Here is a 23,668-nt window from a genome sequence, read left to right on the forward strand (position 1 = left end):
ATCATTTGCATGCTGTGCCTCTATGCCTATAATATAGAGGTGGGGCAGGCAATTATTTTCAGCACTTCCTAGATGCCACTGCCCCCTTAACATTCCCCCTCCCTCTTTACACTCTATATTTGTGTTGACTGGGCATGGGCATAAGGTCCCTCATTCTGGTGCATAAACAAGACATAAACTTGCCTTAATAACAGTGTCTTTAAGATGACACCTGCCTGCGTGCTGTGCCTGTGAAGTCCAAAAGTAAAAGGAAATAGAATTTCTTTAATTTATAATGTGTAAGTAAAGTTTATTTTGCTCAATTACATGATAGAAAAGGATATGGAATTATTTCTGTAAGTATGGATGGTTATTTAGTGAAAAATAGGCACAGCTGTAGACTCTTTTATAGTTCAGACACTGGGTCTGGTGGAGCAAATGTTTGCAAATTCTATTAAATACATCTATAGACTTGACAATGGAAAATGGAAACACCATAAAAGTATAAATATAACTCATCAAAATGTGCAGGGCCATCTGTTGGCAGAGCAATGCGTTTTAGAAATTTTTGTGCCCATTGAAATTCTAGGAAAGTCTTCCCCTAAAAGAGTCTTCCATCTAATTAAATCAAAAAGCTTTGCCACTTAATGAGTGAGGTTTAAACTGGCCATACACTGAAAGACCTGAACTTGGCGATATCGGACTGATTCAATCAGGACGATTTTCAGCCAGGTATCAGTCAGGTAGACCCATTAAAGTGGCCCATACACGGCATATAAGCTGCTGACTCAGACTGAAAAAGCCGAATCAGCATAAAAAATCTGCCTGGTATGGCCACTTTAAGTGGCAACTGCTTTCACATCAATCTGCTAATACCCCATTCCTGATAAGTGGCATTTAAGCACAAGGCTAGTCAGTGCCAGCGGGCACAACATTGGGGCCCTGTAATGACTTCCTGGCCTATGGCACACAGTAATGACAGGGCTGGCCGCCTGTTCTGTTTTCTACAAAGTCTGACACAAGAGCATACCTCCCAACATTTGAAAAATGGGGACAAGATGAGGGACAAGAAAAAATGCTGTGCATAGCAATGCAAAAATCTTTTGACCACACCCCTAAATACCTTTCCCATTTTACAAAATTTGACAGGTTATGTAAAGTTTGAACACATTTATGGGGGTTTTGGGATCTTGTTTTATGTGTTATTACAGTTTTACTAATGAAGGTGAAATTGTCCTTTAAGCTGCAAGTCTCCGTTCCCCCAAGAGACCTGTTTAGCTTATTAGTTACAATTGTATCTAAGTGCAGGTGTAGCTTGTTAACTTTCTGGGCTCTCTGCCAAAAGCCCACTTATCTAATTAAGTTTGAGAAGCATTGTATCTTTTTTGGCATTCAGTGCAAGAGATCAAAGGGAAATGAGGGACCTTTCAATAATTTCGGGACTGTCCCGCGAAAATTGGGACAGTTGGGAGGTATTCAAGAGGTGCAGTTAGATCCAGGACAGAAGTGCTCTCTGAATGAGCATATCCACTTATAAATGTTTTGCTTTAGACAATAATAATTTAAAATGTTATTTGTTACTGTTCCTTTAAGCAAAGTCTGTCACTTTTGTAGAGTGTGGAAGGACTCTCTGTTAGTATGTGCTTGTTACCCCCTGCCAAGACTGAACCCACATGTTGTAAAGCAGATGAATTTGGAAAACAATGAATAGATTTTTTTTTATTCTCTGGAGACCAAGATGCTTATTTGTTCAAGGCTCTGTAAACTAATTAAACATTTTTCTGCTCTGTTTAAAAAAAAAAAAAAAAAAAAAAAAAAATACACGTGTTTGAAGTGTAGGCAGAAATTGTTTGAGGCCACTGGAACAAAATCTAGAAAGCTTGGGAATTTGTTTCATTTTGAGAACAGCATGGCTCTGAGATGACAGTTCGTTTTTGTCAGTTGCGCACATAACAAATCAGTGCAAATGGTCCTGTAAAGGCAGAAATGCTTAGGGCCATGGCCCACAGAGAGATCAGTCATGCGTGGTTAATCTCAGCTACTGCAGTAAACTAATCTTCCCAAAATGCCTTCCCACTGGCAATAAAATAAATCATCGGTTGTGCAAAATTTCCTGCAGGAGAAAACTTTTTTAAAGCAAAGCAATGTGTATGCCTTCCCACTGGTGATTCACTTTATCGCCAGTGGGAAGGCATTTCAGGGGGGAACTAGTTGCCAGCAGTAGCTGAGATTAACCATGGGTGCCTAATCTTCATGTGGACCATGGCCTTTAGGGTAATGTGGTGCTTTCTTGCTGCCACTATTCTTGGGAACATTTGCAGGGAAAAAGTGATGAGAATTCTCACTTATCTATTTAATTGTGACACACACATATGAACGAACACTTTTTTTGTGTTGTGGTAATCCAAACAACTATTTATTTGCTTCTGTAAATGTACTAGTATTTTATGATTAAGACAATTAAAAGAATACAAGCAATGTATATGTAAGTCTGAAAAGAGACTTAGCCCAGTGTGGCAGTAGCTTTACTCTGATTCTCAGCCTGCTTTTATCGGGATAAAGGCAGGCCAAGGATCATCCCCTTAGCTGGCATCAGCCTTCTCCTGTGCACTCAGAGCCACTGCATAAGCCCAGTTGCAGGCACACAGAGCAGATTTTAGTGCTGAAATGCATACTTACATGTATCTGCCCTGAAATCCTATGTGCCAATGCAGTGGCTCCGGCTGCAAACACTGGAGAAGGTTTGTGATAGTGTAGGGGCTGATTATCGGCCTGCGTTTAATCACAGGCTGAAATCAGCCCTGTGTGGCAGTGGCTTAATGCATGCCAGACGAGGTGTAGGGCGGATATTTTCAGCAAGTGGAAAAACGCTTGCCGAAAATACCGCCCTACGGCTCCTACATGTGCCTGCACCCGAATGAATGGAATACGCTCGGGTGCAGGGACATGTAGCCGAACTACGCATAAAAACGCGAGTCTTTCAAACTCTCACGTTTTTATGCATATTTTTGCTATGTGCCTGCACCCAAGCGTATTCCATTCATTTCAGTGCAGGCACATGTAGGAGGCGTAGGGCGGTATTTTTGGTAATCGTTTTTCCGCTTGCCGAAAATATCCGCCCTACGCCTCGTCTGACATTAGCCTAAAACAGGGAGATTAATATAATGAGAAACAAATAGCTGACTTTTCTTTAATTAATTCATTATCTAAGAAAATGACCCAAAGGTGATGGCTTGGTTTGATGTAGTAGTGCTGTTGCAGTAATGCAAGCTGTAACTACATCATGATCTGCTGTGTGGAGAGAAGGTCAGAGGTATTGGATGATATGATATAATGTACAGATTAATGATCTTGAAATAATAAAATAATATATGAAATTTCCAGCACTACTAGTGAAGTGGGCTGCCAGATTCTGTTGGCCCAAATTAACAACCATCATTATCATAGCCCCTTCTGCCTTAAAAACCCAATCTCAGTGGTCTTTTTGGGCCCTTTGGCCTTTGGCTGCTTACTTTTATAGTTGTGGCAGCCAGGACTTATCACTGAAGGTCCCCAGTATTCCAGCAGGTCTAGTGAGAGCATGAAGAGTGTAGCAGGGTCTAGCCTGTAACTCTAAGATAAAGAGCCAAGTTGCTAGCAGAGACTATACTGTGAGAATCTAAATCATGAGGCAGGATCATTAGGCATGAATCAATGGTCAGAAAACAGGGAGAGGGCCATGGCAGGCAAAGTTTCTTTGAAAGGAAAAAAAGGTCAAACCACTAAACAAATGATCAGCAGGATTCATCCTTACAACTCATAAGCAAGAGACCTAACAAGCTGCACCTGATAGTAAATGCTGAACAGCTGTGGGGGCCTACTGTGGGGGGGATAGGCCATATTTTATACAAGTAATATGAGAACATAGCTGTAGATTAGCTTGGAACCAGCAAATATCTTCTTTCGAGCGGAGGTCGGAAAGAAGCCAGAAAGCAGCAGGTCCCGTATTAAAAGCCAGACAACATGATTTTAACCACACAGATGTTATGAGCTATGAAATGCCACAGCATAACTATATTATAAATATTAACTCATATGTCCAAAAAAGCACAATCGAGTACCAATAGGAATTTCATGCATGCCTACATATAATTTAGAGAATTTTGAAGTTTATTTAATCTGTTTTATATCACTTTAGCCAGTTTGAGAAAGATCAAAGTGGTTCATGTACTCTCATAAGAAACAAAATGGCAAACTCTGCGCTAGTAGCAGAGGCTGCTTCAATATAATAGAATCCTTTTTCTTAGGATATTACAGAAGTTCTCAGTTACTACAAATTGGCAGCGGGTTTGACACAAGGCTGGTTCCTTCTATAGTTTTGTAGTATTTTCTGCCAGTAAGGCTTGGGATTGCTTGCTTGTCCAGTGCTCAAGCATCTGTGCAGTTATAACTAGCATGGCACTGTAAAATTGTAGAGGGAAAACTAACAGTGTGTATATCTCCTTGAACGAAGACGTTTGGCAGCAAATGCATTTTGGCACTGAATCATTATTTCTTTAGAAATGGCAATTATAGCAATGGTGTGAAAATATCTGCAGCCAAAACTAAAAAACCCCAGATAACCTTTTAGAAAATAACTTACCTTTATTTCAATCTAAAATGTATATTAGGTTGAAGATTCACATGCTTTAAATACCCCAAAATCATTTATGAAAGCAGACAATTAAGATGATCATACACTAAAAGATCTGCTTGTTTGGCGAGGATGCCAAATGCGCCAATCATTTTCTAAACATGCCTAGCTAAGGTGTGTGATATTGGGCTAATTCTTTTGGCCCTAGGGCCAACGATGTTTATAGGAGCAAAGACCGCAATGCCATCTTCAATCAGATGGGAAAATCAAGCCTGCCCAATTAACATCTGGCTAATTTTCAGCCAGATAGCTGTCATGGAGGCCCGTTGGAGGGCCCCATACATGGGCAGTTGCTACTGAATTAGTGTGAGGGCCCTAATTGGCAGCTTAAATCTGCCTGTGTATGGCCACCTTTTAACTACATCTATGTATTGAGGCAGTCAAAGAGGGCAGATTGTGTAACCTTATAATTGTACATAAATATGACTACTACAATTGTCACTGTTTGGCCATGTGTATAAACTATAGTACAGTATGTTGAGAAGGTTCCTAGCAGAATTTGCCAACAGTAGATGAAGCACTGATTTCCTTGGTATAAATGTAAGAAAGAGCTACATGAAGAGTATGTAGGTGATTGGTTGGTTGGTGCAAATAATTTGTTTTATTTATTTATTTTTATTCAGAGAAACACGTTCCAGGCGGTACTAGCATATGATCACTCTGATGCTTACGCTATATTCCTTTATCCTGAAGATGGACTCCAGTTTTTTGGTACTCGTCCTAAGGAATCCTACAATGTGCACATTGAGCTGCCTGCCAGAGTGGGCTTTAGCCGATCAGAATCGGGACCATACTACAGTGTAACAAGTAATGAGCAATCCGTGAAGAATTTGTATCAGTAAGTTCTGTTTTCGAAACCCCCTTTAACTAAGCTTCATTCTCAGAGAACTATGCAACTTTTAGCAGCAGCTTCTTTAATTAATTTGACAGTTGTATTAAATTCTATATTAGCTTCTATATCTGGCTATGCGTGGTATAATATTGTCTATTAACTTAACCATTCCTGACAACAGCTTACCTAATTGATATCATGGTCAGATATAAATCAGTTGTTTTGAACATTCCATAAGTTGAGGACTGTAATGTCCTGTTGGATATGGTCCACATAGATGTGCATAGTCATCTAGTGTGATTATGCAAACAGGCCCCTGGCCAGAGATTGGATAAGGCCTGTTTTGCATAGATGACCATGCCAAGAAAGCAGATCTTACCATGTATGGCCAGCTTAACATGGCACTATCCAGTTTTTCTAATGGACTGGTGGACTCACTATTCAGTGCAGTGTGTTCTAAAAAATACTTGCTAGCCCTAATGAAATAGCTGCTAATTTAAAAGAAATGTACTTACTTGTAAGGCAACCTGTGAGGAGCTAGATAATAAAATGTACAACCAGATATTTTGTACAGTAAAATGTTGTTCCTGCAATTTTATAAAAGATGACAATGCTGAAGTTGTGGTAGGGCTCAAGGCACTTTTTCTAGTACACCAGGAACACATATCTAAATGTAGTCAAGCCCCTGTGTGATTGGTATACGGCACTTGGCCACAGAGTGTTGCACATCAAAACGTATCTTGTCCCAACAGGCTGGCATTCTTTGGATAGGAAGCACTGGCCTGCACTGGTGACACCTACAATCTAGCTGCAGTCATAGGGTAGCACTACACCTTGTACAATTCTCTAACCTTGACCAGGGCTTAGAAAACAAAAAAACTATTTTATCAAGCTACAGGTGTGAGCTACTAACTTTCTGTATGATACCTGAAGGCCAGAGAATAACATAACATTAATACATAATAATTTAACTGTCTATTGATGACTTGCTTTGTGTTCTTTTTTCCTTCTTAAATAGAACTGGAAACACTGGTGTCCCAGGGATTTGGGTCTTTCACATTGGCAGCATTTGGGAATTAGACAATGTAATTCCAGCAAAATTCTTTGGTGCTCCCACAAAGGAACAATCGCTTGAAAATTCACATACAGGTTTCCCAGAACACAGAATATTTGAAAAGAATGAAAGTGAAGACAGTATTGATTACCCAGAGTCCTTTTATGAGGAGAATGAAGATGATCTGGAAGATAATACAAGTGATGCCACACCAACACATAATGCACACCAAAAAGTTGATTCAGACACTGGAAATCAGGGATACTTGGACATAGATCAGGCTTCCAAACTGACCCATGCAGATGTTGAACAGGAAGCTACATCATCTGTTGTGCTTTCCTCTTCACATCAGAATCCTGATTGGACACCCTACAAACTCAGTGAATCTGATACTGACAGAGATGGGCCATTGCAGGAACCTCAAGTTCAGACAGGGGAGGATACAGATTTGACAAGGGGAGACACATTACTGACTGAAGAGCTGCCATCCCATAAAGCACATAATTTAACACCTCAAAATTCTGAAGATCTCTCAATATATCCTGAAAGTGAAGTTCTCGTGGGCAGTCACCCAGAACAGGAAAATGATTTTGAAAGAAAGCAGATTGATGCTGATCCTGGACTCCAAACTGATGGTAAGGGATCTGCATATTTACAGTAGCCCTGTTTGACACTATTTAAAACAACACCATGCTTTGTACGAGTTTAAAAACAAATTGCAATGTTTCAAATGCAAAAAATTGCAAACATTTCAGGCCAAAGCTCTGTTTTTTTTCAAGCTGGGTTTATGTTACATGTTTACACCTGTTGTTTTTTACCTTTTTCCTTTTCAATGTTATTGTTAATAGCACCATTAACGCAGAAAAATTGTGAATATAACAGCCTGCTATATGCATGTTTACTAAAAAATCAATAAAAATTGTCAGCCAGAAAAAAAAATGTGCTTGGGCCTGAAACGTTGAACCAGTTGATAAGTGAAAACAAGTAACCTGCACCTATTTTTTTCAAAAGGAAAGATTGGTGAGTGCTGACTTGTTTGACTTACTAAATAGCGCTGTTTGATACAGACATAGTAAAGAATTGAGTCTATAGCATTGTTCATGATTAAAGTGTGGCTTTTTAGAGTCTGTACTGTAAAAATAACATAACGATGGTGTAATATCAGGGTCAGGCTTTTGCAGCCTTAGTTTTCTGCATGCTAGGATTTTGAACAGCTGTTCCAGGTAAGGAGCCATTTAATCTTATAAAGAAAATCATAATGCCCTAGTACGCAGTCAATAGTATTGAAATATAGGCTCAGTATGACCTACAAGAGTCTACTGTAAACAGAACTTTCTTTTCATCAATTATAAAATCCTCACTGCAAAATGAGCGTGTATTGTGTGCTTATTCAGAAAAGTATCAGATTGATTTTACTTATTTAATTTTATGTTTTATACCCAGTGTTTTCCTTTAACCCTGTGGGCAAGGAGACATGTGAGAGGAACCACGGGAGATGTTCTAGGTTTGCTTTTTGTGCCGATTACTCTGCTGGCTTCTGCTGTCATTGCCAGGAAGATTATTATGGCAACGGAGTACATTGTTTGCCAAGAGGTAAGACCTGCTATGAGCTTTTCTTTACAATTCAGTGACATATATTATATAGTCTGTATATATTAGAAAGTAACCACAGGCTGCACTGGCAGTTCGCTCTGCCTCTTGCACATCTGTATATTTTCTCTTCTAAACACCGATGTTGCATTAAGTAAACATTAGTACTAATGATCTGAAGTTGCTGCCCACATTGAATGTTTATATCTGCTTTGTCAAACAATACAATCTCCAGTGTATGTATTCATATGCAAAGGAGACAACTTACTGTGCGGCCAGAACATATCTTCTCATAGTTTATGCTTAATTTAAGAGAGAAGAATTTTAACACTTTCAATAAACAGGGCATATTTTGACTTTGAATCTACTCCTATCATTAAGAAAATTAAACTAAGCCTTATTTAATGTGTGATCAGTTATATGTGCGCAGAACATTTTATAGGGCACTGATAGAAGACAAACTAAGGGTTAAATATAATCATGATATAATCATATTTCAATAAGAAAAAAAAATTATTCAATGTCTCATACCATCCATTATTATAGGGGTCTTGTGATTTTGATTAATAAACAAATTTAATGGCTGGTTTAATTTGTTTGATAAAAATTCTAGCAACTATTGAATGGCTAGAAATTCTGCAGGATTTCCATTTGAACTCTCATAAATCTGGTTCTTAGCTTAGGGTCTTTCAAGTCACACCTCCTTAGAAACAACTTCCTAATCACTCATATACCTGAATGAATTTGCCATATTTGTACCAAATACAGGGCTATTCCACACATCCACTTAGAAATATAATGAAATGCCCCTTTCACTCCTTTTTATCTTTATAGCACATCTTTTTTATTTGTTTTATATTTTATTTATAATGCTCAGTTGTGTTATAATACAAACACTGATGTGTTCAGATAACAATGCCTTCTGAGCATCACCCATTGATGTGTACAGGTTTTTTGCCCTGCTCTTGACAGTCTGAAGAACACAGATAAGGCAAAGAGCAGGCAAAAGAGACATGTTTGTGCTGATCTTTACAGTTTTTTTCTGTGCATAGTCTCTGAATATCTAGCACTTCTTCTTTTGTTGTGATTATATACTTATTGAGGGGTACTGCTTAGAGGTACTGTTTGTATGTTGGGAACTTTAAATGTGGATCAATAGTTCCTTTCTGAGTAGTAAATACTGCAGATATATTGTTATAGCAGTGCATATGATTCAGCAGCACAGATTTAATGTGTTCATTAGGAACTTGTTGCTATTGGAGGTAAATTAGGGTTGTTAAATCCCAAGCCAAACCTTGGATTTGGCGAATCACTTCTTTATACAAAACACAATATCCAGTAATGCCACATTTTATTATTTTTCAGGGGCTCCACACCGTGTGAATGGTAAAGTGAGCGGAAACATCCTGGTCGGTCAAACACCTGTCAACTTCATTGCTGCCGATTTACACGCATACATTGTGGCAAATGATGGAAGAGCGTACACAGCAATCAGCCACGTTCCTGATCCTGCATCCTGGTCTTTAACACCTCTTGCTCCAATTGGGGGACTCTTTGGCTGGCTTTTTGCTTTGGAAAAACCAGGCTTTCAAAATGGTTTTAGCTTTACCGGTAAGCATGTTGTATTAAATATATTTATTGCTTTTTGGGAGTAGCAACAATTCCAGAATTATATGTAAAAAGGGATCTTATAGTCCATTTTTTTTGCAGTCTCCCTAGGCGTATATTTAGCAACAATAGGTCAAATTCTAAAGGTCACATAACTTTCATGTTAATATTAATATATATAGTATATAGTCCTCTGTAAATATATCTAGTAATGTAGTAATAGTGTTCACAAACCATTACTCTGTGGGGCCATTAGCTGATTGCTTTTAATAAAAAAATGCAATGACTTATTGCTAAAAAAAAATATGGTTGTTTGCACCCATAACTGTCCACAATTCTCAAGCATTCATATTTTTGTCTCAAGCAACATTGCAGGATTGCTGTATTTTGGGTATATACAAAAAAAAAAGTAAAATTAGATACAGCCTGATTATTTAGCAATCTTTGTCAGCTTTACTATCCTGATATCCCAGTACAGTTTGTGTGTCCCAGACCATCTACACCGACTGATGTATTGCCCTTTGGATCAACTATGAACAAAAGTGCTTAATAAATCACACGTGAATTAATGTTGTAATATGAGTGGACAAATTATGTTATAATGTAAAGCTCTTATGGGCCTGTTGGTCTCAAATGTCTGTCAGAGAAATACAGGCTCACTCTTTGATGTGTAAATGGTCAAGAGTTAGCACCTAGCTAGTAGCAAATATTTCCAAGAATGTAATAGGGTGTGCATTGTACTAAATCAGAGCAAACAACCAGAATTTCCATTCCTGTTTTATAGGTGCCAAGTTTGTACACAACATTGATGTCACATTTTACCCGGGAGAAGAAACTGTTCATATTACTCAAACAGCAGATGGCTTTGATTCTGAGGGTTATATGAATGTAAAGACAGCAATTCAGGGCAAAATTCCATATATCCCAGAGACATCGACCATCAAGCTGTCTCCTTATACTGAACTGTATCAATACTCTGGCTCAGGTAAAGCACTGTTTTTAGTCACAATGTTTTAGCAGAATGTTTATTGATTTCACTTGTTTTGTTTTATATAGTTTAAAACACATATCTAATTAATATTTATTTTGGGTGTGTTTAGTTGTAACTTCGACAGCCTACAGGGAATACACAGTCATCTCAGAATCAAACGAAGAACAAAAACTGTCTTACCGGTTACGGCAAAATGTCACTTACCAAGAGTGCAGCCATTCCCAGAAACAGCCTGTTAGTGCTCAAAAGCTTTATGTTGATCGTGTCTTTGCCCTTTACAATAAAGAAGAGAAGGTCCTTCGTTATGCAGTTACAAACTACATTGGATCTCTGCATGGTAAGTTTACCTATCACTTCTATAGAAATTGTAAGAGCAAGGGATCTCATCAGTGGGATGCAAAGTCATTGCTTGATTGCTTTAACATCAGTGGAATTTTTATTTGGAAGCAGATTTTTGACTGGAATATGTTTCCATGCTAAAATCTACTGTGTGTGTGAGAGCAGATAGGCTTTTTGACAAAGTTGTCATACGTGCGTATATTTTCCAAGTGTGCCCACCTAGACAGTATGCAGGTCGTTGGGGCGACAACTGCATTAACAAGCTGATACATTACTCTTCCATATGGGATTTTTAATCCTGCCTGATCTGATTTGCTTGATTTTTGGCCAGATATCAGTTGGCAGGCTGCTTAAATCAGTATATGAAAATGCAATAAATGTCCTTAACATGTTCTTTTTTTAAAAACATTAGGTATATATTTTATTTAACTCTTTTCAGTCAGGATATATGCAAAGCTGTTAGAACAATGACAATCTGACATTTTCAGTTCCACTCCCCTTGGGGGGCCAGCCTTTTGTCAGGGACCCCTAGGCACACAATACGGTTATAGAAATAGGAAAACATTACCATCATTCAGCCACTGATCCACATAAATCTAGGACAGAAAATATGTTTCTCCCTAAACCTGGCCTTAAGTAAACTCCAGCATGCCCTTTTAGGTTTATCTTGGAAAACAAAACTGTACCTATATTTTTGTAGGATAAAGGACAGAAAGGTCTCTGGGAGTCTTGGAGAAACTAGCCACTATAAAAATATACTTGGAGGCATAGTTTGTAGGCTTCTAGATGTACAGTAACTGCCACTATAATAGTGGAGAACCATTTCGTAAAGACTGTATTTAAAAAAAAAAAAGTACAGAAAGCTTTAGCTTTTTTTCTAAATCAGTGCTACAGTACTTGAACTGAACTTGTTATGCACCACTGGACTTTAGTTGCCCGGCATGATCATTAAGCTTTGTTGAGTAGACCCCTCTTTAACTCTCATAGCAATCAATATTTGTAGGTAATCTGTATGTTGGATTTATTTATTGTTGGTTCTTTATACATATGCAGTAATGATAAAAATCAAATATAGAAAATGTGGTATTATATTTGGGATTGCTTGTTCTTTAAAAGAGACATACAACTTATTGCTGAATCTGCCATTGTGGCTTCCATTTGGGTTTAGGTTTAAGTTACAATAAACTTACAACATTCCAAAATCCTTCAGGGTTTAATCCATCTTAAAAATAATCTTTGTATAAAGTCTTGTCCGTGTGTATGGTTTGCACCCATAACTGGCTGTGCCTGTACAATGCGAGACAAGACTATGGAGCAGAGCAAGAAAGAATGAAGTGTATCTGCAGACACTAGAACAATGCTTTATATGTTTGTGTACAGTGTTTGCCATGGGGAAAGTTGGAATGCATTTCTTTCCAGCTGTTCCAACACCTGATAAAATGAGTATATTGTTTCCCTCTTGGTCTCTCTTGTAATTATTAGAGGAGTCTGCAGGATTACAAATACCTCTTGATGAACATCAGTAAGATCTCTGCTTTGACACTGAGCAATAAAATGGGCTTTTTTTTTTTTTCTTTGAAATCACTGCAACAAAAAAGTCTTTCAGTTAGTTTTATTATGTGTGCTCGTGTGCTGTGAGAGGGTGGGGAAGGAGTGTTTAGCTTCTTTTTTATGTAACAAACTCCCTGGTTTTTAGTACTTTAACTGCAAGAGTAATGTGATTCCAGTTTTTGGGTCAGGAAGTTATGTGACTTGATGTGTACCATAAAGTGTCCTGTGGAGGAAAGCTCCTATTCATTAGGCAAACACAAAGAGGAGCAGATAAAGATCCTTTTGGGAATGGCAGGGAGACAAAGCCTGTAGGAAGTGTCAGGGCAAATTACATGGTTGTGAAAATCAAATGGTGCCTTCATTTGTGAGTTAGTTTGAAGAATGTGTAAACAAGCACAAAGTGTAACTGGAGGGCTGATAATTGTCCTGCTTGTAGATTTAAGGGTGATGGAAGGCCACTTTATCATGAGCTGTCGAGCAGTGTGAAAAAGTTAACGAAGGCTCATTGCATGCACTTCCTATATTTGCTTTGCAATGTTGTCTGCTGATTCCTGAGGTCTGGTTAATTTTTACTGGATTGCGATGCTAAGGAAAGTACACATTTTTCTAAAACAGATTTACTGGACAACATGGCTACACAAACTGCATAACAAGGACAGGCCCTGATCCACTAGTTCAAAAGTTAGCTTAACAGTTGGATCTGCTAGTGGCCCATAAATCCATTTGCCATTAATCTATATAAGCACCAATATGCTGATTATCTGATCATCAAACAACAGTGGGTTTGGCAATGTACACCATAGGCAGAAGGGGGATCTGCACCATCTATCTTTTTAACAGCAAGAAAAAAACTAGAAAGGGAAGTTTAAGAATAAAATTCATGTTGGTTTAAAAAACGTGAAGCCACTAAATGAAATCTGATCTGTTGTTGGCTCGGCCTAGTTTATCTAACCTTGGACCACAGTTATACAGTAAAAACCACTGTGAAAAGTTTGGGTACCCTGGTTTTAATAGTGTCTGAATGGCAGCAATTTAAATTTTCCCACTAAAAGTTAATGAGTGACATCTGATTGGCTGTTGGTGGCTCTGCCCACGTTTTCTAACCTTGAACTGCAGTTACATGGTGACTAACTTTGCAAAGCTTGGGGACTTTAGTATTAATATTTAAAGAATGGCAGCAGTTGAAATTTTAACCAGTGAAAGTCTATAGGTGAAATCTGATTGGCTGTTGTTGGCTCTGCCCACTTTTCTAAACTTGGGACCTAGTCACTCAGTGACAAACTGTGCAAAGTTGGGAACCCTGACATTAAACTAGTAAAATTCAATTGGTGAAATCTGATTGGCTGTTGGTGGCTCCGCCCACTGTTTCAAACCTTAAACTGCAGTTTCCAAGTGACCAACTGTGAAGAGTTTGGGGATCCATGTGTAAATACTGCGAGAATGGCACCAGGTTGACTTCCCCATTGAAAGTCAATTGGTAAAATCTGATTGGCTGTTGGTTGCTCCGCCCAATTTTTCTAACCTTGAACCGCAGTACCAACTCTACAAAGTTTGGAGACCCCGGTGTTATTACTGTGAGAATGGCAGCAGGTTGAATTTCTTTCATTGAAAGTCTAAAGGTAAAATCTGATTGGCTGTTCGTAGCTCCACATATTTTCATTCAGGCTGACCCCATGACTGTGATTCAGGTTTGGTGAGTGCAGCCTCAAAGCTGTAAGACTGGCAGCAGTTTCAATTTCCCCATTAAAGTCAATGGGTGAAATTGGTTTTTCAACCCAACATAAAGCATTTATATTGAAACCAAAGGACCCAATTTTGTTGCCAAAAAAAACACAATTTTTTGTGCAACAAATTGAAAAAGACACAGTTTTTGACTTTTTCCCACAACTTATTTTCGTTTGTACATTTTCATTTGGGATGTTTTGATAAATGCCTGCCATTCATGGAAATTAGTTCAGATCTTTTGATAAATGACTGCCAGTTGTGGAAATGAGTTTATTTGTGGTTCCTCAAACCTATAAAACCACAAATTTCTGAATCTTATTAAATCCCCCCCAGCATTCAGAATTGGTCAGAGACTTGGGGTGGTATATTTGGTTTTATAGGTTTTACGAACCACAAATGAACTCATTTCCACAAATGGCAGTCATTTATCAATCATTTATTTTTTAGTTGCTAGCCAATATATTTTAACATTTTCTTTCACATAGATTCGACTGGACAGGACGATCTCACAGTTAACCCGTGCTATGATGGTACCCACTTGTGTGACACAAGAGCTAAATGCCAGCCTGGTAGTGGTCTAGAATACAGTTGTGTTTGTGCGTCTGGATACCAAGGGGATGGAAGAGATTGCACTGGTAAGGTCTTCAGTTAGGCAGGTAAAGCTTCCTCCAGAATAACAAATGTCTTTATCTGCCCCGACTGCAGGAGAAGGAGAGTAACCTCTCACTATTTCCTTTTTAGAATGGTTGATGCAGTACAGGTATGGGATCCGTTATCCGGTAACCCGTTATCCAGAAAGTTCTGAGTTACGGAAAGGCCATCTCCCATAGACTCCATTATAAGCAAATAATTCTAATTTTTGAAAATGATTTCCTTTTTCTCTGTAATAATAAAACAGTACCTTGATCCCAACTAAGATATAACTGATCCTTATTGAAGGCAAAACAATCCTATTGGGTTTATTTAATATTTAAATGGTTTTTAGCAGACTTAAGGCATGGAGATCCAAATTATGGAAAGATCCTTTATCCGGAAAACCCCAGGTCCCGAGCATTCTGGATAACAGGTCCCATACCTGTACTGAGAATATTGCCTCCGAATAATACTCTCTACATCATACTAAACATTAACTCAAAGGTGAACAACCCCTTTAATAATAATAATAATAATAATAATAATAATAAGAGAAACTTCAATTTTAAGCAACTTTTCAATGTACATTTAAAAAAATCCCAATGATCTTACAATTATTTGCAAATATAAACGCTATTGAAAGCAGGGCTTGTATTGTTTATCCCTTTTTGCTCTCTGCAGTAACTGCCAGTTCTGACGCTTGATTGTTTCAAGAGACTGAACCAGCAGTGCAGAGAATAGAATGTAACCAACAGAATCTGCTTTCATTAGTAATTCTTTTAACAAATACATTTCAAATTATTACATATGTTTAATGTATCTGGAAAAGTTGATTAGAATAATACTTTTGTTCCTAATAGATACATTTGAAATCACAGATCCTTACATTTGTTACAGTACATAAATGTATTTTGTAATAATAATAATTGTTGATTTTAATGGTCTTCTTATTTTTAAAGTGCTCAGCCCCACTCACCCATAGAGGCCTAACTGTTTCTCCATGTTCTCTTTCCAAGGATGGGCTGGGAATAATTCTTATTTTCATGTATTTATATAGTTTATATAGCTCAGCTTTACAGAGACTGCTGCCTACCCATGTAAAGCTTGCTCAGTTCCCTACAACTAGCACAAACACATAAACACTGCTTTTTTTTACAATTTTAACCCAGTTATCATATTCCCAATTCTATGGTCTGTGTATAAGCATTGCTGCATGCAAATACTCTCACCATGAGATGTAACAGCACAGTGTAATATTTAATTCCTTTAAAGCTGCTAGCATTAAACATTGTTTTGCCTGTTTATGGAAATAGCTATGCTGCTGATTCAAGAGAAACCCTTCTCCACTAGTCTGTTGGTAAAAACCTACTCTGTTCATAAGCCTGGCTACTTCTTTCTTTTATAGACAGTAACTATGAGGGTCTAGCATTTTTTTTGTATGCACAGAATATTCCCTGCATATTTTCCTTGATCATATAGCAGAACATGTCATTATTGCTTTTCCTGATATACCTTGCAAATTTAAAAATTTGAAATTCATTCATTCAGTGATAATTACCCAATGGCAATGCTTCTGATTTCTACAGAGGCTCTGAGACAAACAATATGGCTTCTGTGTAATAATGCAGATAAGGATATAAGTGAAGTTCTTAAATTACATGAAACTAAGTCCCATTCATCTGTGTGTATTTAACATAAATGAGAGAGTAAAACATCTTGCTTAATATGACTTGCCCTCAGTAAAACACTTGCACATCAGTAAATATAATAAATAAGTAAATATAGTAAAGCCCTGATTTAGAGAAAATCTCTGGGAGATAATCCCTGATTATAGTACAGTACTGACAGTTTCCGTGCTGGCAATTTATAATTCTCGTATTGTCTGGGTGATCACATTGGGATTATAAAATAAAAGGTGCAAATTTTTAAGTCTAACCACCTATAGCAATTAATAATCAAGTAGCATTTACTGGTCATTTGTGTAAAAGCAAAAATCTCATTGGTTGCTATGGGTTATTGCACCTGGGCAAACATTTTGCTTCCTATTACACACTGGGGGTCTCTTTAGACGCCTCAGTTTACAGGATCAGTAAGATATATTTTCAGACCCAACTCCACAGTATGCCGTTTATATTTTCAAAACTTATGGGGTTATATAATAGTGTAAAGTTGCTACATCTGTAATCACTTAGCAACCAATCAGCAGGTAGCATTACTGGTTATCTGTTGAAAAGCAAACCTCTTATTGGTTGTTATGCATTACTGAACTTAGGTAAACGTTATGTAAACTTTTATTACATATAAGGGTAAGGCTAATGTAAAACAAGGCACTTTCCAGCCTGGCATGTTTAAGCAGCCTGAAAAGCACCCTTCATTGCCTCCCACTAGAGTTTTTTGAAGTTTGCCTTTCATTTTTACATTGGACATGTCTTGTGTTTGTTATTGACCTAGATGAACTTGTAATGTCATGTACATGTGTTGGATAAATATGTACGCTCTAATAATACTTAGAGGGTTTTACAAAAGTGGTATTGCTCTTTATTTACTCTGATACTCTGCTAAACTTGTTTTATTCTGACATCACTTCTAGATGTAAATGAATGTGAAGTTGGCTTCACCCGGTGCGGCCAGAACACTGTTTGTGTCAACCTCCAGGGGAGTTACCGTTGTGAGTGCGCCAGTGGTTTCACTTTATCTGGAGACGGGCACAACTGCATCTGTAAGTGCTTATTAAGTTTCCTACTGACTTACTGATATGGGATCTGTCTATGTCTTTGACTAATTTAAATGTTATACCTAAAGTTCTTGTACATCAGTGAGAAAATTATGTACCAGGATGTTGTCTCTTGGTTAATGAGTTTAATTCAAAAAACACAAAGAAGGGGGCTGTGAGAGCACTCCAAGGCTAAATAAAATATATAAGTACAATGGAAATGCAACTGATCTGGCCAAATTGACTACAAACATACAGAAAAGAGAGATGATTGATCCATGTACATTCTCTGGTCCCCAGTTTTCCAAGTCATTTAGTATCTATGCAAGTGCATGTACTTTAAACAACAGGGTTTTTGTAGTCACAGTTCATGATCATAAATTTGACAAGCAACCATACCATGTAAAGGTAAACCCTCATATGGCGGTTCTAACTATTTACCTCTGGTAATTCTTATTTTCCATAGGCTGGTACCTCCCTGTATAGTAGCATATCTTGGGATAAGAGTCTCCTGACCAAGGCACTGGTCTCACTGGGCTTAAACCTCCCCAATGCAATTAGCATTAATAGAGGAGAGGTTGCCAACAGGCTTCCTCCCCTGCTTACAGCTTGTAAAAGAGAGTAATTGCCCAGACCAAAGGCACGAGACTACCATTAAGGGGATGGGTGTGGGGGTGCTAAAACCACATGGAAGCTTGGCCATACTATGCAAAGAAAAATATTATTTAGAAAACTACATAATACTGCTCTGTTCTGTTCTTCACCATAATGGCACACAATGAATGCTGCATTTATGGGAAACCTGATTAAGTATGTGATGCTATTCTGCCTGTACTTTAATTCTGTATTTAGTGGCTTCACTAATAAACCCATGTGAAGATGGAAGTCATACATGTAACAGAGACACATCACGCTGTGTTCCGCGTGGAGATGGTGTATTCACATGTGAATGTTTCCCTGGATTTAACAAGAGTGGAGAAGACTGTGTTGGTAAGGACCAATGAATCCTCAACCTCATGTCATATATATATTTTCGATTTCATTAATGTTCTCACTATTAGGATTGGTTTACAAGTGAAATGATATGTGTAGGTCACCTATTATGTAATGAAACTTATCATAAATCATATAGAGGCATATTTATTATGCTGTGTAAAAAATGGCGAGAAAATTCGCCACACATCTCCAGGCTTCGCCATGTAAAAACTGCGTCATTTTTTTACGCGCTTTTCTTCCACCGTAGCTTATGGTTAGACGGCGATCTTTTCCATTTATTTTACACAGCTTTTTACGCCGTTTTTTCGGCGAATTAGTTCTACACAGCATAACAAATACGCCCCATAATGTAATGAGACTTCATTCACTTAACATATGCTATATGCTGTTTTTCTTCACCTTGCAGGTTTCAAAAACCCAAGAGTGGTTCAAAGCAGTGGCATTTCAATGTTACGGGCAACTGGGTCACAAAATTTGTACAAAGCAGTTGTCAGTGCTGACTGTAGTGAGATTGTATCTTGCACTTGTCACAATTACAGTTTTTTGTAGCAAATTATGGCAGCAAACTTGCCATGTGTTAGTGTCATAACAGTCAGTGACACTAACCCTTAACTGTCCTACACATAATCTTACAAAAGCTCCGCCATTAGGATCCTATTAATGTTAAAGTCAATCTATACCCCCAACTATACTTAACCAGCAGATTGTTTATATCATATTAAGTGACCTATTAAGGTGACCCTTAGTAATTAAAACAGCAATTTTCTGTTTAGGAGTACCCAATAGTAGGGGTGCACCGAACCCAGTTTTTTGGGTTCGGCCAAACCCCCGAATCCATCCCAAGGGATTCGGGCAATTACCAAACCTTTATTAGCATATGCTAATTAGGATCCGGAAGGAGTAAAAGTCGCCGCATGCGCAAGATATATTTTTTGCTAAAATGGTTTATGTAGATGAAGCAGGGTTTTGCATATAAGCTTGTTTATATAATATATTTTTATGTATGTTCATCTTTATGTATAAAGCGCTACTTATGTACACTTTACATTAGAATACATTAATACAAACAGGGGGTAAGATAATAATAGATAAATACAGTATAACAATAAATACAAAGTACAGTTGCAATACGTTAAACAGTTGCAAATAGTTAAAATAGAGACCTACATTCTTTGGGGGTATAGTTTTCCTTTAAGGATACATTCTTTCCCACTAAGTAATTGCACTTTTCTCTTTGTAGTGATTTAGGATTTTTGACTTTTGCAGCAATTCTGTGTATTGCTTGTGTAGTTATGCATTTTCAAAGTCTTCTGCCAACAGCTACGTGTTCTTTTGAACTTTGCAGTACTCTAAAGGTAACAGCACTGGAGGTTTAATAATGCCTCACCGAGAAGCAGTTATCTATCTCCTTACACCAGGGTCCCTAGACTGTTACATCCCACACGTACTTGTAAAATGTTTCTGTGAGGGGGGCATTAGTAAAACAAACACAGATGAACTTCAAAGAACCGGTTTGTGATGCATCACAGTTCTGTTATGTGAGTCGCAGGCTTGACTTTTTCACAGGGTTTTCAGGGGTGCCCATAATTATCTATAGCACTATTCATAACTGTGAAAATAAACAGCCAAATTACTGTTGGTGCCATGTGGAAATTTTGCCTGATCATCAGTTTTCTGTATTCTCTTTTGTTTTTCATCAGTCCTTCACTGTATAATGCAAGGCTTTATAACATTTTACATGTAATGGGCTGATTATATGGGAGTTATTTATGGGATGGATTATATAAAAATGATTATGAAAGCCAAATTGCCTATAAATGGGCAGACATAAGCATTTTAGCCTGTGTATGGGGCACTCTGGCAAAGTTTTGGGTGATAAGGCAGGTTTAAAAATCCCATATGGGTAAATGCCTCGGTTCATTAATATGGTTTTCGCCTTGACAGCCTGCTTTTACAGCATTGTGACCTTGCCAAATGATTGGATTTTTACATTTATGACCGACAGCTTACTTGTCCATGTAAAACAATGCCCTTCTTGACCATTTTTCCTAGTGTGCTATAGATGCCCATTTTTAACTTGTAACCTGACAAAGGGAGGTGAAGCTCACCCCCTCTTCAGCAGAGAACATAGGTGTGTGCTGGAACCCTTTTCTTTTTTCATTGACGTGTACATCTGGGTATTGCACCACCAAAAGGTAAAGGATTTATGCTTGAAGAAAGGGTGTGCTCCTAAACCTTTATTGTTCTGCAGGCTACATGCCACCCATGTTTAGGAAGTGTGATAGGAAATCTCTCACTGGAATAGCAGCAGAACAGTTGTCAGTTAAATATGCAAACAGGCTTTTATTTTTTTACCTAAATGGTTGTATGCTGTAGAAAATAAACATAGCAGCAACAGCAAAATGCCTGTCTCCACTTATTTTTTCACCTGGTCTCTGCTCAGTATATAGGGTGCATGTTTAATAATGTAGTTCTGGTCATCACTAACAGAGGGAGGTTTCTTTAATACAGTGTTAAACTTACTACCACACAGATACTGTAGCCAACCCTTGGCTCTAGAGTCCTGCAGTGCTAGTTATCATTATTATTATCATTATTATCATATTTTTATTTGAATGAAGATAGTATTTATTATGTTTACCTTGGAATGATTGCTCAGTAACACATAAAAATAGATTCATAAGACAGTGTGAGGCAGTTTGTGTCTGTTTTAGTATGGTACAACATTGTGACTTTATAAAATGGGAGAAGTAATGGCTTCACCAGCACCAAGGAAGCCTAAAATGACTTTTCTCTTACAAGCTGCACATGTAATGACGTGTTGCATGATGGCTGAAATGGGAGTAAAATTCTTTAGAACATGACAGACACAATATCAGTAGGAATCTGGTAACACTGTAAGACATAACAAAATTATCTCACTTAGCATCAAAGCCTTATCATAAAAAAGAAACCCATCATTTCCGTTCCTTTCTTTGAGAGGGTTTAACTAAAGATAGGGTCTCTTGCACACAGCTATTTCAAGTGTGTATGTGAGCTTGAGGTGCCAAATTGAAACAGTGCTCAAAGGAAGAAATGTTAAAGAAACGTGAAACCGTGATGCAGTTTGTGCATTCCTAACCTTAGAAAGTATCAAGAAAAAAATGACATATATTAAAAAGTGATCCACTTTTTCATTCTATCCTGAAATGCAATGAAATTGTGTTCCACACATGCTGTTTTATTTAGGTCCCTTTATGGGAAGCCATTCATAAAATAGCAATAAGGCCCCTGGAGCTTTGAGAGAGACCTCATGCTGGAATTGAGGTACATGTGAATGAGCACAGGCCCATTGATCAAAGCATCTGTGGCAGGCACAAGTTCTGTGAAGATGTTCAGTGATTTTGTGATTCTGAATTGGCATGGATGTGAAATAGTAAATGTTAGAAATTATACAGATATAACTAAATGTAAGTAAATGTAAAATAATAGGAATGTAGAGTAAAGCAGAAACTATGTGTCAGGCTAATCTGTAATCTGATTGTGCTTGGGCAGGATTCAGTTTGTGATAAATGAATTTTGGATTGCACATGATTCCCATTTCATGTTACTAGTCATGTGCATTAAGTACACTATCTGTTACACATTTAACTCTGATGTATTTTATTCTTCTACAGATGTTGATGAATGCACTGAGCACAGATGTCATCCAGATGCCTCATGTACCAACACCCTGGGCTCTTTCTCCTGTCGGTGTAACAGTGGTTATGAAGGAGATGGCTTCCAGTGCACTCAAATCTTAGGTACAGGCGGAAAGCAGGGAATGCTGCTAGTACAAACACTATAAAGCCTTGTTATTAGTAAGATCATTTGTGGGGCTATCTTAGTAAGGCAGCAATAAAATCTGGCCTTACAAAAGAACCAGTAACAGCAATAAATAAAAGCTTTTCAATGCTTTTAATATAATTTACTGTAACCTTCCAGTAGTAAAAGTGTTGTGTTTGCTTCATAGCAGTACTAATAGACCACTGAGTGTAGAAATTTAAATTAGTTGTAGGGCACATAGCTTTATAATGTATGTAATGGCCAAACAAAAGCTGACAGCCAGACTGTGTTGCAGTGAAGTTAGGCTGCCTGGAAATCTGTGCCAGCCACTGAATCCGTGTGGTCACATCTTAGGCAGTTGGCAGACTAGTTTAGTCGCCCCACGATTTATCTACTCTAGCGGTGGTGACTTATCTGTTTGAATGCTATCCTACTGGCAAGAAGTTTACGAATTTTCCTCACAAGGTAACTGAATGGTGAATAAATGAATAAAATAAAACAAAAATAGGTCAAACAATAACCAGATTATGCATTTACATAATAGTTTAGTTTTTTTTTGTAAAGTTCTGCATTATTTCAAGTGAGCATGATGTGATCATTTAATATTCCATTAATCTTGCTCTGTAAGGGCAGTCAAACACTGGGCATTTCCCAGCCATTATAATTAACTCTAAGTTGCTTCACCCCATATTTCCAGAAAGGATGCTACTTATTCAGCATATAGCTGTTGCAAGTCTTGCATTGATTGCCCATAACTTCAAATTAGGAACTTCAAATAATGTCTAATTTTGGCTTTAGGTCCTGAACCCCTGAAAACCCCCTGTTTAGAAAAGCGCCAGCAGCTACACCCAAGGGGCCCCCGTCCAGCTGTGGGACAGTTTGTACCAGAGTGTGATGTAGAGGGAAATTATGTTCCATTACAGTGTCATGGCAGCACTGGCCATTGTTGGTGTGTGGACAAATTAGGTGAAGAGATTACTGGAACAAGAACACCACCGGGCAGACCAGCCCCAAATTGTGGGGAAAGAGGTAAATTAGAATTAGTTATACACACACACATTTATGTATTTAGTAACAGTACAGTTTTCCTAAAATGCCTGATAGTCCTGTATTCACCTTTAATAAGAGTTTGTGCCTAGGTCTTGTTTACTCTCTATTTATTTTTTATGAAGAAGACAGTT

General features: G+C 37.9%; 1 protein-coding gene across 3 annotated transcripts in view; it reads left to right on the forward strand.

Annotated features, from left to right (window-relative positions):
• nid2 (nidogen 2) overlaps positions 1-23,668 on the forward strand; it is a 45,786-nt gene that overhangs the window by 9,922 nt on the left and 12,196 nt on the right. For all 3 annotated transcript variants that reach the window (XM_012967809.3, XM_012967811.3, NM_001097263.1), the window contains 11 exon segments: positions 5,275-5,489; positions 6,502-7,172; positions 7,981-8,130; positions 9,493-9,738; positions 10,520-10,720; positions 10,836-11,063; positions 14,827-14,976; positions 17,565-17,693; positions 18,540-18,677; positions 22,340-22,465; positions 23,286-23,516. In XM_012967809.3, coding sequence (XP_012823263.2) covers positions 5,275-5,489; positions 6,502-7,172; positions 7,981-8,130; positions 9,493-9,738; positions 10,520-10,720; positions 10,836-11,063; positions 14,827-14,976; positions 17,565-17,693; positions 18,540-18,677; positions 22,340-22,465; positions 23,286-23,516 — 2,485 coding nt within the window.

The sequence above is a fragment of the Xenopus tropicalis genome, chromosome 8 (assembly GCF_000004195.4).
Source record: "Xenopus tropicalis strain Nigerian chromosome 8, UCB_Xtro_10.0, whole genome shotgun sequence".
NCBI lineage: Eukaryota > Metazoa > Chordata > Amphibia > Anura > Pipidae > Xenopus > Xenopus tropicalis.